Raw genomic sequence first — 16,027 nt, forward strand, 5'->3', positions numbered from 1 at the left:
GCCTGCATATGTTCCTTTTACACTTGGAGCTGCAGCTATAGTGGGTGCAGACAGATGGTGCCTCAGTCTTTAAAGTGGAGGACACATCACAGTACATTCATTTGACACACAGTTTTGTCCAAAGTGACTCAGAATGAGAGCATTCAAACCCCACAAGTGCAACTGTAAACAAGCAGCTAAAGGCCTGCTCACACACATACACTAGTATTTTCAAGTATTTTCTCCTTCTTCTTTCTCCTTCTCTATATTTCAGGGAGAAATTTTGGACAATTTAGTAAAGTGAATTTTAATTAGTTACTTAAGATTATTTTACATTACTGTTGCTCATTTCACTTGTTTTACAAGTCAGTTCTTCCTCATCTGGAAACAGACAACTTCAAATGCAAGAAGAGGCTCCTTTTTTATAATGGTAAAAATGATTTTTTTTAAGGGGGGGGGGCTCAGTATTGACCTCAGTGTTTCTAAAATGCTGCTACAGTCCTGCATGATGTTGTACATGCTTAAATAAACCCAATAAAATAAAGTAAAATCTTAAACAACAAAGTGTCTTCATTGCAAGAATCCAAAATTCGTGTTGATGATCTGAACTCGTTTTTTCGCCTCTTTGGAAACACCTTCATTCACCTTTGTCATTTCCGCGGCGCACAGACACCTGAAGGTCCCTGAACGTCGCTCTGGGATCCGCTCACTGTCTTATTTTACAGCCACAAATGCTGCTGTCACTCAGTCCGTGGGGACGCGCCTCCTTTCCAGTGGGGAGCGCACCGCGGCTGCATCTGGATTTTACGCGTCGCTCGGTCCACGCCTACCAGACGCCTGCACGCCGCCCCCCTCCCGCAGCAGCAGCAGCAACCCGGGCACTCGGCTGCGGGCTTTTCACGGCGGTGACCTGTCTTCCTCTCGGCCCCCCCCCCTCTACACTTTTGCAGCTTCCTTCAGTTTGTCACATCTCGTCTCGCCTTCCCTTTCCTCGATGGCCGTCCGTGGCGTGGTTCGCGTCCAGCAGCGCAACAGTTAATGAGAGCCGGATGCGCCCTCGCTCCAGCAGACCGCTACAGTACGAAGATGGCGTCGGAGGGAGCCAGCGGAGAGCAGCCTCCTCCGGTACAAGCACTGGCAACCGCCGTGCTGGGAAGTGTCGACACGGTAAGACCCGAGGGTCCGTGGAAATGGCACATCTGCGTCGGTGTTTTTCACCGCGGGGCTTTGAGGCGGTGGCGGGGAAAAGGGGGAGAAATGCGGTGCGCATCTATTCCGCACAGGCTCATGAAGCAACAGCGGTGGCCAGCGGGAGCTTCGCGACAACGTCTGGAGGAAAACAAGGGGTTTCTTCTCGGTTTTCAGGTGATAAATGACCCAGGTTTACCCGTAGTGGCCCCGGCACAGGCAGAATAGCGCGTCTGTTTCCTTCAGGACAGCGCGGCGGGTCTTTTGTTCGCCTCCGCCGGCTGCCTGCAGCACTCATCCCGCAGTGTGTGGTTATCTGCGCCGGATCGAGGAGGGACCGTCGCTGCTTACACAGGTTGCAGCTCACACACGGCGCAGTAAATGGGAGCCGTTTGTTTGGCTGCACTAGAATCTGAAAACTGAAGCTTTGCCCAGGCTGGTTGTTGATTTGCTGCCTGATAAAGGTGAAAACATTTCATTCCACCTTTTTTTTTTTTTGTAATATAAAACAATTATATAATTTTTAATAAGTGATATTCACTCGGCCTTGGAGCTGATTGTGGCATGAAAATAGTTTTTTTTTATTCCTCCACCAGTCAGCTCTGCATGAATCCTTCAGGCTCCTATAAACTGGAAGAGATTGATACTGAGCTGAGTCCTTCCACAGGTTTGCACTGATTGTCAGACCAAGTCAAAGTGTTTCTGCTGAAGTCGTCCCTTTGTTGAAGCTCCATGTGTTTACACACACCTAGCTGTGATTTCTCAGGCCTTTCTCAGGTCGCAGCAGCACCACTCTCTGTGCAGTTTGATCAGCCTGTTGCCCCGGGCCGGTGGGAGGCCGTGAAACCCTGCCTTCCCTTCCCCGGCTCCATCATGCAACCTGTCAGACGGCTGCCATCGACCTGACAGCTAATGCACTATGCACAGTGATGTTTTTACCACTTGAGATTTTTGCCCTTGTTTTGTTGTACTGAGCTTTTACCTCTGTAAAGCTTGTGAAGCCCTTGCTGAGGCTGGAGAGGTAGGCTGGTTCAAACGTGTGGAGTTGCTGGAATAGAAAGCAGCCACGGTCCGTGAGGGGGGGGTGGGTGGGTGGTAGTGTGGGTGTAGGGATGGGGGTGGGCTTGAGGAGATGGTGGAGCGAGGTGGGAGGAGAGCTGCGGGGGTGGATGGAGAGCAGAGGCAGTTTGGTGGTGGGGGGGGTTGGAGACCCTGTTTACCAGACACCTTTCTAAATTGGTCTTAATTTCAGTGACTCAGCGGGCATAGCTGGGAGTACCGTGTCAGAGCAGCTCAGAACTGCCCGGAGGCTACTTTACATTTAGCGTCGAGGGCGAACAGGTGCTGCGGGGACACGGGAGCCAGGCAGCCTCCTCAGCTCGCCCGTCGCCCTGCCAGCACACTCTTCCTTCTCCGGTCTCCAGCCAACGAAAGGGGGCTTCCGCCTCCATGCCCTCCCACTGCCCGCCCCCCCTCCACCACCACCATCATGCCTGCCGTGGTTAAATAAAGCACTTTGCTCTTTGCTCAACCCTGTCAGACTCTCTGTTGTTGGCTGTAGGTGGGGGAAGTTTCTCGTTTGTGAGGACTCTGAAGGACCGGCCCTCGTGGTCCAAAGAGGGGTCAGAGGTCAATGAAAGGCATTCTGCTGGTCACCTCCCACTCATTTAGCATAATGCATGTGAGTGTGGCAGACAGCCTGTCTACAACCTGCTCTGCTGAAGTTAAAGGAAAACAACCAGGCTCTTATTTTTGTAGTTTCCATTCATGTTTTACCTTTTTACCACATGAACTGATGAGATCCGAGGACAAGGAGTCAAACTAGACCAGAACCAAGAGCAGTTAGATGATCACACAACCTCCGGGTTGAGCAAAGAGAAAACCAAAAAATCTCTTACCTCTTATTTCACAGAAAAATTGTGTGCGTACAACTGTGGCATGTACTCAGTAAGTGTATAAGTTTGGTGGAACTGGGGTCAATTTGTTCCTCAGTTGTCTGACTGTTCATCTTCCCTATCCCGTTAGACCCCTATTAAAGTAATGAAATGAAGTTCTTATAAAATGTTCCTGTGACAGACTTGAATTCAGGGAAGAATTACAAAAATAGACTCTGTTTCTAGGGGAAAAAAACATCGATTTTCCCTTTTCAACCCCATCTTTAAACCTTGTGTTAATGCCTGGCCGGGCTGTTATGTAACAGACTCCTGAAAGTGGTTATGTGGGATATGCTGCCATGTTGGAAGAGTGGCCTTCAACACAAGTGGCTGTAATGTCATCGCTTCTTCTTCCTGACAACCAAATTTCTGTGGTGTGATACCGGGGTGGGGGGGTGGGGGGTTCAGATTACATGTAAACAAGCTGAAGAGGTCATTAGAAGGGTCGAGCATTATAATTTTACAATCTATTAAAGGGCTGCTTCACTCAAAGTACAAAAACAAAGTATTAGTTGCCTTGAAGTTTATCTTCCTGTGCAGATCCAACAGTTTTGAGATGTTTCTGCCTCCAGCCCAAAACAGTGGAGGTAAATGGGATTTAGATTGTGGTGAATGATCTGGTCTGATACACTGGATTGATCAAGTCAATCAGATTATGGCTGTGATCAGTAACATTCGTTCAGTCCCCAGCCTGGAGAGGTAACCAGAGCTCAAATATGGGACAAAGACAGAACGGGTCAGTACTCTGTATCCACAGATACTCTGAGAGGAAGTACTTCTACTCTCCAGATACCGGCCTGTTCAAGGCAGGAATGTTGCGCCTTTATTCCGACTTATTGTTCTGTGCAAACTGTACAAACACGGGATAGGAGGCTGTTGTTGTTCGTTGTAAGTGTCGGTAGCGGAGGAAGTAACAGAGCCGGATCGACGTCTATCATGGCGGGACAAGACGCTGATGCTGTTGTTACGTGTCACGCCGTCACAGTGGGGTGGCAACATGTCGGCGTCTTTGGTTCAGTGTGAACAAGCTAAGCCGGAATAACAAGGGGTCTTCTGAATGGCAGAGTAGCAGCATCTCTGTATGAAGGGGGCCACTGATTTAGATTGTATCAGAATTAGTAAAAGTTCAGATCACTGCATCTGTCATCGCAGAATTGAAAATGGCATCTAGAAAAATCAATAGTCAATATGTTTATCCTGAAACTTTCTCTCTGTTAATGAATCCTCCACAGAACAGCTGAAGTTTTGACCAACAGAAAATCAGTTCATCGTTTAAACTGCAGCAAATTCAGGGAACTCGCTGCTGTTCTTTATTTTACGTGATGAAATGTGGTCAATATCTTTTGGGTTTTTGAGGGTTGATCAAGAAAAACAGGCAATTGGATGATGTCATTATTGATCTGGTTTAATTATTTTCCTACATCTAATTAACCAAAATGATTAATTGTGGAAATAATCAGCAAATTAATCAATAATCCATTTTCATCTGAACTTTAGTCAGAAATATTCTCAGTGTGAGACTGATCCCAAACCAGGGTCGAGTGATTCCCAAATGTAAAAATATATTTTGTGGTAATTTGGTTGAACCGACCCTTTAATCCATTTTTCCCCCTGAGCTTGGTGCCATTTTCCTTGTAACCAGTGGTAACAACCCCCCCCCCTCCTGCCACCATATCACACAGTTTCTGTAGCAGGACACGAGTCTGAGAGGAACCTACAGACCTAAGCAGGCCTTCTCCAGCCGAACGCAGCGGGAGCTTTTCCCTCGTGGCTCGGAGTGAAATGACACGGAGCGGGGCTGCAGCGCTGCCTCTGAGCGCCGGCCAGGCTGCTCGTGCCCTTGGCGCACGGCTCACGGCTCATGGAACAAATTAGTGTTCGCTTCCTCTTCACCTGCTCACTGTGCTGAAATGCCAGAGAAAGACAGAGAGCGAGAGCGTTCAACCCCCACCCTCACCTCACCTCACCTCACCCACCACCCAAGGCCCCTTTGACAGGCCAGCATGGCCCAGGGTTGCCGTCCATCAAGGCTCCCAGAGCCCTCCAGTTCTCTGAGTGGTGAGAGTGCTGCCGGGAAAATGGGGGCCGGGGGATCGATTGGAAGGCTCGACGCGAATGAATCAATCCCTTGGAATCTCTCCTGCTTTTATTTCCAGGCTTTGCCGTGATCGCATCAGAGTAAAAACGTGGTTTGACTAAACTGAAACATGTGATCAAAGCAACACTTTCCAGCTCCTTGTTCTGAAAAGAAAAAGGTCCACGTTGGACACAGACTGTCCTTTTGTTAGAAGCTGATTCCTTAATGAGAACGTGGGATGTTTCAGCACCTGCCTCGAGGAGGCTTTTCTGGCTAAAACATCACATTTTTAAAGAAAACGCTTTTCAAGGAGAGAGCGTTTGGCCTGTTGATTCCTGTGGATTTATTACCACTGTTGCAGTTGTTTGAGCGTGAACTTTTCCCCTCTCGCAGTGAAATAAACAGTGTCACAGGAGCGTAGAGAGGACACAGACGAGGCAGCAGCTTGTTGGAAACTCAGACCGGCCTGTTCAAAGTCATAGTCTGTGCGAGGGAGGTGTGTGTGCGACTCCTTGATGAAATGGAATAATCTTGGCTGAGGTTTTTAGTGTGGGCTTGTAAATCAGACGTGAGTGGCCGGCTGACAGCTGAGCCTCATCAGAATGAGCAGGTAGCAGCCTGATGAGCCCCACAGCTCCCTCACTTCCTCCTCCTGCCTCTTTGGTTTATTAAGGTTTGAAGGTTTGGTGAGAAGCTTCCAGATACTTTGCAACCGGATGTGTTTCTCTGCAGAGGGCTGCAGGAGTCGCCAACATGGTGATTGGAAATTCTTCTGTCACCGAGCTCTGGTGCTATCTCTTGGCTTCTTTTCGTGACTTTACATCATTCTTTCTTTTTTGTTTTTGTTTTGCTGTCCGGACAAGAATTTCACTCATTTTCCTCAGTAAGGTTTTGCTTTGGATGAGCTCAAAGCCAACAACAACAACTATTTGACACGTAGCTTTGGAATGTCAACCAACCAGATGCTGTTGTGATGTTTAGAGATGTGACTGGGAAAAGTCACTCTGAATAGGACTCATTGTCCCAAAATGCCTCTTGGTTTATTGTTGAATTTTACATCTTAACAATAGAAAGGCAAAACTTCTGTCACATACTTGATGTTTTCAGAGTCAGTCACTGAACTTTTCCTCTGTGACGCTTTTAACTTTAATTGTGCTCCTTAACTCAACAAGCAAAAGCTCATATACAGGAACCCAGTGTTGGAACATGTGTTTAGATACTCTGGTAAATGACCAAAGTAATAGTTGCAATAAAAAAGGTCCATTATAAAATGTCAATGTTATCATTATTATCAGCAATAGGCAGTAAAAGATAGACAATAGGCAGAATTGCTCCTTCCACAGTTATGTTATGTTATGTTATACTAGTCCCACTTAATTGATCATTAATCACTTAATGATTTTTTAGATTCGATCATTTTTTGTGACCATTTGTTCTATACACTGCCAGAAATTAGTTAAAAAGTAGCCCTAGAAATTTCCAGAACTTCAAGATGACTTCTTCCTTTTTCTGCTTTTTTGTCCAAACCCCAAAAATCTTAAATTGATAAAAAATATAAAACAAGGGGAAAAGATTTGAGAAACTGGAAGCAGAGATTGATTTTTATTTTTGCTCTAAAAATGATGTAAGAGATTAATAAACTGTCATTAATTGACCAATTGTTTAAAGTCCATTATATGCAGTATATTATAATATTTGATTGTTAGTATTATTACTGAATTAAGAGGTGAGCAGCATTTTAATACTGAAGCTGTTCTGCTTTGAATAGCTTGAGGTGGTTAAATCTATAAGAATGCACCATTTTTACAATTTTTAAATGTAAAATTAATATTTAAATTATTTAAAACTACTCATGTTGACTGACACATACTATTACTCATGGTTGGTGTTTTTACTCTGGCAGTAAAAAAGTCTTTCACATTGTTAAAATGAAGCAAATAATTTAAATGTAATATTCACCTAGAATTATATTTCAGATGGCACATGGAGGAAAATGACATATTATTACTAAATGGGTGAAATGATTCAAGGAAACGGTCATATTTGCTCCCTTGAGTTAACTTGAAACCTTTTTTAGCCTTGCCCCCCCCCCCCCCCCCCCCCCCCCCCCAAAAAAAATACAGTAACAGTTCTAGTTCTATAAACAACATTTTCTGTGTTTTTACAGCACAACATGATTCACAGTCACACAAAACAATACAGCTGGAGATGAAATTGTCGGCTTCCAAAACAAGTGCTGCCTTCTTCCTATGAACAGACCAGACCACAGCTGTTTGGCTTTTTAAATTTTTTTTAAGGGAGACAAATTCACACATCCACCAACCTCAGATACAGAGAAGAAGGTCCTGCACATTTTTCTCACTGAGCATCATAATTTTATGATGTGATGATAAATATTGTGATGCTGAGCGGGAGCAGGATCTTCTTTTCTCTGGACCACGAGGAGACTGGAAAAAGCTTTTAATTGACACAAGGGGACCATGAAGTGGTCTGGTCATTTCCAATTACAGTCATCTCCACCCGTTAGCCCTGCAGAGGCCACTGACCAAATAGGTGCTTAATGACCTATAGTTAAATGTAATTAGACCTTAATGGCCTGGGGTTAGGAACAGATATCAGCCTAATTTTAGGGCAGCGCTTCATGAGAGCAGTTGGAGATTGGGAGTAAGTTGTGCATTTGTCATATAAGCTTGTTTCTTTTTCCTGCTGGTGGAGTCAAAGTGGGCTTGGTTGGATGATTTACAACATTCACAATGAGAAACAGAAAAACAGAACTGCTAATAAACAGTATGAAACAGTATAGCTTTCTGTTGATGTGCAGAGCAGCCATCTTGGTTTTTTGAGGTCGGGGTTGGTGAGTTTCCTCTGACTTTCTGAGTCAGAGGAACCTCTGACTCGGATATTTCGGTTTCCCATTCGAAATGGAACGGATCAAAATTCAAGGATAGAGCCACAGTTTTTCAAGTCTGTCTTAAAACAATAGGCTGATGCCCCCGTTCATGAAAAATGAAACAGCTGCAACTTTTCCTCCTGTTAAAGATCTTTTCCTAATGAGGTTTAATCTGAGCGATGTGGGACTGTTGTGGGGGAGGGAGGGGCACAAACAGGGAATTTTATCATCATTATCATAATATTTGTTCAGGCTGAGAAAAAGATGTTGCCCCCACCAGTTATATGTAACTAATGTGTTTTTTATACATAGAAACCGCATTAGGGAATTCTGTCTTAATGGCAAGAACAGGAGGAATTATTACAGCAAACAAAACCTGTGTCAGTGCTGATGAGGGCACAGGTTGTGAGGCTGTTCTTTAAGGGTTGATACCCATGTGTATACTTTAAAAATGAACTGTGTGTATGACTCTGTGTTGCAGAAATGTGAATTCAACATGGATAACCTGAGCAAGCCAGAGCTGCTCACCCTGCTGAGCATCATGGAGGGAGAGCTGGAGGCCCGAGACCTGGTCATAGAGGCCCTGAGGGTGAGTCCGGACGACACCCACACCCACACCCACACCCACGCACTGCTACGCTGATTAGCTGCCGGGGTTATTCTCAGCAGACTGCCTCTGTGAACCGGCTTGAGATGAGATGATTAGCTGTAGTTGCGGCTCAGAACTGAGTCGGTATCGCTTGCTTTGATGAAAGATGAATGGTGGTGAATGCTGCTAAATGAATGTGATATCACAGGATCTGAGTCTCTGTCTTTATCCCAGAAAGATGCAGAACACTTGTGTGACCGCGATGAAACACTGTGCCCCACTGTTTCTTTCTTTCCCTTGTAATTACCCGCTGATAAGCAGCCTCTCTAATTGCCTGTGTTGGGTGGGAGCTGACTGGTTAGCACTCTGTTTCCTGCCAGAAAGGCCAGCGTGATCAAAATCCTTGTGTCCAGCCAGCACCACCTGCTTAACTAGCGGTAATAAAGAGATGATAGAAGCTGGTTCTGGCTCCTGTTGTTACTAAGTGACTGTGGAAAAACCAACGAGGAAGCAGCTGCTGCGGTAAAATGTGAAATTGATTTTATTTGGTGGGAATCTGAGCTTGAGAAATGAGGACAGATCTGAGCACTGACGAACTGAACTTCTGTTTCTGAACATTGTCCTTGACTGAAGTGATGCTGATGTGTTTCTGCATATTTACACTCAGCTGGCAGTTTATTAGAAACACCTAGCTACAGCTAATGCCAAGCATCAGCCCACCGTGACGTCATCCGTTGGTTTGTGAGCCTTGAAGCCTTGAGTTTGTAATTTGGCCGTCGCCATCTTGGTTTTTGAAACCATAGAAACCATATTTGGAGGAGAAGGTGGAGCTGAGGGGGAGTGAGGGGTGGATCTGACTTGCTCTGTCCTCTATCCTGATTGTCAGGCAGGTCACTGTGTGTGGTACAGTCTGTCAATCACACGGTAGCCCCGCCCTAATGCATCCCCTGCTTTTCTCTCTAAATGGACCATAATTTAAAAAATGACCATCATTTTGTATCGAAGAAGACTTGAAACTAGAGACTGAGACAATAAACTCATCAGGAAAACGTTTACTGAGGTAATAAATCAGTGAGAAGTAGAGACATTTTCCCATAGACTTCAATACAATCAGACTTTTGCAACCAGTGGAGTTGCCTCCTGATGGTCGTTAGATAGAAAGCAGCTTTAAGGCTCTTCTCCATTGGCTTCACTTTTCAGACCCAGAGTCTACGTCCATTTTTATAAACAGTCTGTGTCTAACACCCTGACTTTTGACCTCCTTAGGGACGAAGAATGGTCCAACAGTGACTGACACCAACAGTCCTGCAATAAATCCACCTTCATTAAGGTTCCAGTGTTGAGTTTTTGTTGAAGATTTAGTCTGTGGTGCTGTTGAAGTATTGGCAGGTGTTTCTATTATTTTCTCCACCCAAGTGTAGGGAGGTTAAATAACACAGCTCTAAAAAGCAGCACAGTTCACCATAAACCCATGAAGATGGATTTAATGCAGGACCGTTGTATTGCAGCGGTGCAGGGTTTTGCACTGTTGCCTCACAGCAAGAAGGTTCTGGGTTCGAACCTTCCCGCCGCCCGGGGCCTTTCAGTGTGGAGTTTGCATGTTCTCCCTGTACCTGCCTGGGCCTCCTCCAGGTTCCTCCAAAGACCTGCAGGTTAATTGTGTTTAATTGGGGGTTGTTGGCAGCTCTAAATTGCCCGTACGTTTGTATCTGAGCGTGAATGGTTGTTGACAGACCTCTGATACTCTGGCAGCCCTCCCCCAGTCTCAGCTGGGATTGGCTGCAGCCCCCCCATGACCCTGATGAATGAATGTTATATTGGACTGTATGAGGTATTACTTTCAGCCAGGTGTCAGCTGAGAGAATGCACTGAGTGGCTTTTGTAATGACGGGACGATGAAGGTTGGGTTGAGTTTAAAGGGAAGACGAATCGATCTGTGGTCACTGAATGCTGATGTTGCTCAGACGATGTCTCTCTGTGGCGTCCTGGAGATCCTGTCTCACCCCCCCCGTTGAAGGTCGCTGGTTCTCCGCAGGGAGCTGGAATGCCGAGTTATTTCTGAGCAAACCCTTGCACGTCCCTCTCTCTCTGCAGCTCTGTATTTAGGTCGCCTCAGCCTGTCCACGCTCTACTTTAAGGCTGTCCTCTCAGGATTTATCTTTTCTAAATGTGCAACTCATTCACAGTGTCTGTACTTATCAACTGCTACGTTGTCTTTGTTGTTGTGCGACAGCCTTCCACAAACATCCCCGTCATCCTTCCTCTTCCTGCAGATGTTTTGCTCAGTTTTCCTGATGTTGAGCCGGTTGTGTGGTTTTACAGCCCTCGACCTGATATCGAGCAGCACTTATTGACTCTGCATCACTGCATCGGCTTCTCACTTGTTGCAGCCTCTTTCTTTTTTTTATTCCGATCCCTCTGCCCTGCTTCGTTCCATCATTTCTTCTGTTTCCCTTTCATTCAATTAAGGATTGTCTGTGGCCCGGTGTCACCTCCTCCCTGTCCCTTTGTGTTTCTGTCATTGGTTGTCCTTCTGTTCCACCCTCACTGCCAATTCACCCATGTTTTCCACTGGCACTAAGAGTCCCTGCAGGCTCCATTTCCCCTGTGGATGGATATCCTATCCAGGTTTCAGTGAAATAAGCCTCCTCTCTGCTGCCCTCTTGGCTCTCGGAAAACACAATGAGCCTGTTTGTTCTGTTGGGCAGATAAGCCCCGTCAGAGAGCGAGGAGAGGGTGGAGAGGTGGGACAGGGATTGAAGAAGGGGGAGATAAACAAAAAAAAAAGGGAGACACAGTTAAGGAAGATGGATCTGGAGGGAGAGGTTTGAATCAAAGCGAAGGCGACTGAGGGAGGTTGAGATGCAGAAAAAAGGAGGCCTGACATTGTCTCTGAGAGAGCAGGACAGTGTGACAGAGAGGATTAAGCCAGACCCCTCCAACCCCCACCCATATCCACTGGCTTTCCACTTCTCTCTGCAACCCCCCCCCCCCCCCCCCCCCCAAAGGGCTTGAAGACTAGCATCATCTGGCCCCCAGCTGCAGGGTTATCAGATTCACTGGACGATGCTGCCCCTGTTTTATAAAACCCAGCTGACCAGCCTCATTAGTCAGGACTCAGTGCAGCCTGTGTGAGTCCAGGTCCTCGAACCACAGCTTTAGCACAGCTGCACCGGTTGTTTGTGGCGTTTGGGTGTTATCAAGAGGCTTTGGTGCTGCAGATTAATTGGCGTGTGGCTAAAGCTGGCTGAGCTGCCGTATCAGGTTTCATCCTGGAGCAAAGAGAAAGGAGGCCGTAAGCAGATTAGCCAAACAACGGCGATGTCACATGATTACTGCGGCCGACGGCGACACAAGTCAGCTGATCTTCACCGTGTTCTCAGAGCAGGAAACAAACGGTTTCACAGGCAGAAGGTTCCTTTCTAAAATAACGTGGCTGCTTTCACTACTTTACAATCGGCCGAGTGAGTCAGGAGAGTCAGAACCCAGATTACGTCTCTGGCCGAAGACACAGAGACGCTGTTTAAAGCCTCTTTAGCTGAAACCGTGATACAGACGTCCACGGTCTTATCACAGTTCACACTAAAACGCACATAAATCGCAGCTTTATTATTCTGTCCGGGCTGTTTGTTTGTAATCATCACACCTTGTGTTTTCCAACTGCAAGTGTCACGTGACTATTTTGGTCCAATGACGTAAAAGTCAGGCTACTTTAATTAGCTCAAGATGGAGGGAGTTGCAGCATAGGACGCCTTTTTGTTTTTGTTTTTTTTTATATACGTATTTTTCAGCACGTGGTACAAGCTCCGCCTGGGAAGCTACCGGGGCGCCACCTTTTTGAGTAGAGACGTGCGGCGCCACCGTGTTTATGGAGGCTCCAGTGTTTAGAGCCCATCCATGTGTAACAGAGCAGCAGTGGTTCTAGCAGGATGACGGCGTGGTACCACTGTGCCGCATGTTTAACAAGCTTCTCCCAGTTAGAGCGGATGAGGCTTGTTCCTGAGGTGGACTCGGGGTAACGCCCCCACAGGCGGCGGAGTTCAAGAATCCAGATGGGTGGTTGCCGTTTCTGCCCACCGGCGTCCGTCCGGCCTCCTGCGGACAGACTTCCTCAGAGGTCATGTGATCGGCCACATGACTAAGAGAGCCCGTGGAGCCGCTGTCAGCGCCGGGCTCATACATGCTCAGCACAACGCAACACATGCCCCGAGCCATCAGGCCTTCTCCAGCGTCACGATATCTCCCAGCATCTAGCTATTTAAGGCATGCCCTGTTGCTGGGCTTTTCCATCTCTCCCCTCACCACACACACACACACACACACACACACACACACACACACACACACACACACACACACACACATACACACATACACACACACACACACACACACACACACTCTCAGCAGTGTTTGTCTTCTTCTATATCTCTGTTCATCTCTTTTTGGTCCCATAAATCTCTGTTTTTTGGACGTCCTGCTCTCTCTCTGTCGCTCACTGCGTCTCTGCTCTTATCTCTTTGGACAGATACTGTGGCAGCTCATTACTCATCATTACTGTCTTTCTCGGTCTCTCTCTCTCCTTCCACATAAATCTTTGAGTTTCTTTTCTTCTCTTACCATCTCTCTCCCTCTGTTTAATCTGAAATATATTAAAAATCACTGTGGGCTCCTCTGAGCCGTAAGAAGCTGCCATTTCTTTCTAGAAAATCTTCCCCCGGGAGCTCGTTTCTATGCTGTGCAAAATTTGTGAGTCTACAAATCAAAGGAAGTTTTTTCATTTTCTTCAAAATGAACAAAATAGTGAACAATATTATCATCATCCCAGCCTGACCCAAGTTATTTGGGAGGTTTTGTAGATATTGGAAGTGAAATTGGGATGAAAAACGCCTTTGACCAGGAGAAGTAATGATTTCCTGTCAGTCCGTTGGCAGCGTGTGTGTTGATTGTCAGTCAGAAGCACAAATGTTGCAACATTTTGCCAAATAAATCTTTACTTTAAGACATTTTGGAAAGAAAAATAGGTTTGAAAACACTACACAGAGAGCCCTTCACAATAAAAGACAATCAGTCCACATGTTTATATGCGTCTTTCTCCCTCTTTGTCTTTTCCACGGTCCAAAAGCAGGTCCACACTCCTTGGGTTAAACCACTCTCTCTCTCTACACACACACACAAGCCAATCAGCATCCTACTCTGATCGCCTGGCTGCCTAGCAACCAGACCCCCTAACCTGGACCCCCCCCCCCTTCACAAGCTCACAGGCTCGTGTTTCACTACCACCCACTGACATGCCACTTAAGAATCAGGCTCAAAAGACTCAGAGACTGTTTCACCACCAGTAACCCCCCCGTTTCAGGGAAGTTGGTATCACCCGAACGTCTCTGAAGAGCCTGTTACTTATGACAGTTGATTTTTTTTTTTTTCTTTGGTGGGGTGGTTTTTGAAGTGCTGTCAGTCAAGACGGGTTCCCTCCCAGGGGGGCGGGCTGTCTCAGAGTTAAAAGAGCATGTCTGAGTGTGGGTGTGGGTGTGGATGTGCATCTATAATAGATGTGGGACTTATTTGGATTTTTTTTTTTTTCTGATTAATCAATTAAGCATTTCATCTAAAAAATGAATGAAAAGGTCAGAAAATAGTGAAAAATCCCAGATGTACGTCCTGAATTCAAATTGTTGTGCTACTTGTTTCCTATTGTTTTTTTTTCTTGGATGTTTTTTTCCTTGAGGAAACGGTTTAAACTTGAGCTGCGTTATTCGATTAATGGATGAGTCGATTAGCAAAAAATAATCAGTAACTTTGTCCTTTTTCGAAGAAAAAATCCAAACATTTGCTGCTCAGAGTTTCTCAGATGCTGTGATTTGCAGCTTTTCTGTGTCATGTCTGATTGTAACCTGAATACTCTGAAGTTTTATACTGTTGGTTGGAATAAAACAAGTCATTGAAATAGTGCTTTGGGAAATAACAGTGGACACCTTTCACTATTTTCTGACACTTCATGGCAAAATTATTAACTGATTGATTAAAAGTGATTAACTATTACACTCAGGAATATATTAATATATTTATGTGTTTATTTCCTGCCATATGTGATATTTATCATGTTAAAGGGTGGGAAAAAAGTCCGTTATTAAATATATATAGATTTTTTTACCTACATCTGAAACATAAAATATAATGATAAAATTATGCAAAAATAACTGTTACATAAAATACAAAACATAACAACCCCCGTCGCCCACTATAATATTGTATATTTTGATATTTCCTGCCATAAGCAATATTTATCATGACGATGTAGGAGAAAAATCTGTTATTATGAAAAAAAATGAACGAATCTTACATCTGAAACATGAAATACAATTATATAATTATTAAGGCTGTCAAAGTCAACGCGTTATTAACACGTTAACGTAACATGCCTTTAACGGGAGTAATTTTTTAAATGTGATTAACGCTTGTGATATTTGAACCTCGGGCCACTCTGTAGCTCGGGAGGTCAAGAAGCAATGCACCGAGGTCGATGCCGTCGTGAGCAGTAATGGATAAAAAAGATATTTTGAATGGCAAGTTCAGCTTCAAAGTCTTGGCAGATGGCTCTTGACAGGACAAAAGTAATTTGTATTTATTGTATTTATTATTACTATAATGTTACAGTTAGTAAATTGGTATGCCCATCTGTAATTTTTTTTGTTGGGCTTTTGTTTTAGTTTATTTCAGCATCTTGTTTTACAATGCAGTTTACCCATGTTAGTTACTTGAACTGAGAGTATTTCTCATTGTAGCAATAAATAAACATGATTTTTTTGCATAAAGCAAGCATTTGTCTATTCTCATGTTGAAAAGAGTATTACAATTTGAAAAAAATCAGTTTAAGGTACATTTAGAACAGATTAAAAATATGCGATTAATCATGATTAACTATGATCACTCATGCGATTAATCGTGATTAAATATTTGAAGCGATTGACAGCCCTAATAATTATGCAAAAACACCTTTAACACACAAATACAAAACATAGCAACCCCCGTCCCCAACGATAATATCGTATTTCAGGATATTTCCTGCCATATTTGGGCTTTTACAGTTTGGGTATCACTGCAGCTGAATACCTGTGTGTTGTTTCAGCTGTCAGGTTGGTTTTACTGTCTCCAGCCTAACAAAGAGTCACTGATTCAAACTGCTCAGCATTTAAAACCATTAATGTGTCCGAGTGAATAAAGGCTTGTACATAATTTACACTTTCTCCTCGCTGCTTCATGCCTTTACAGGCTTGCTGCAGGGGAAACAGGCCTTTGGATTCTTTATTTGCTTTGTGCACCTCTAACTGTATTTATTTAAGCATTTTTCTGTGCACGTCTCCTGTGTG

At 44.9% G+C, this 16,027-nt stretch overlaps 1 protein-coding gene across 2 annotated transcripts in view; it reads left to right on the forward strand.

Annotated features, from left to right (window-relative positions):
* The first annotated feature begins 793 nt into the window (after positions 1 to 793).
* The window catches only part of cttnbp2 (cortactin binding protein 2), a 93,182-nt gene continuing 77,948 nt past the window's right edge, over positions 794 to 16,027 (forward strand). Inside the window, exons 1-2 of one of the 2 annotated variants that reach the window (XM_071459022.1) lie at positions 794 to 1,146; positions 8,550 to 8,657. In XM_071459022.1, coding sequence (XP_071315123.1) covers positions 1,018 to 1,146; positions 8,550 to 8,657 — 237 coding nt within the window. In that variant the 5' untranslated portion in view covers positions 794 to 1,017. The remainder of the gene's footprint in view (positions 1,147 to 8,549; positions 8,658 to 16,027) is intronic. The other variant, XM_071459013.1, reaches the window with a different exon arrangement.

This window comes from Trachinotus anak, unplaced genomic scaffold, assembly GCF_046630095.1.
Source record: "Trachinotus anak isolate AG129_WGS33_773 ecotype Australia unplaced genomic scaffold, CSIRO_AGI_Tana_v1 ptg000002l, whole genome shotgun sequence".
Lineage (NCBI taxonomy): Eukaryota > Metazoa > Chordata > Actinopteri > Carangiformes > Carangidae > Trachinotus > Trachinotus anak.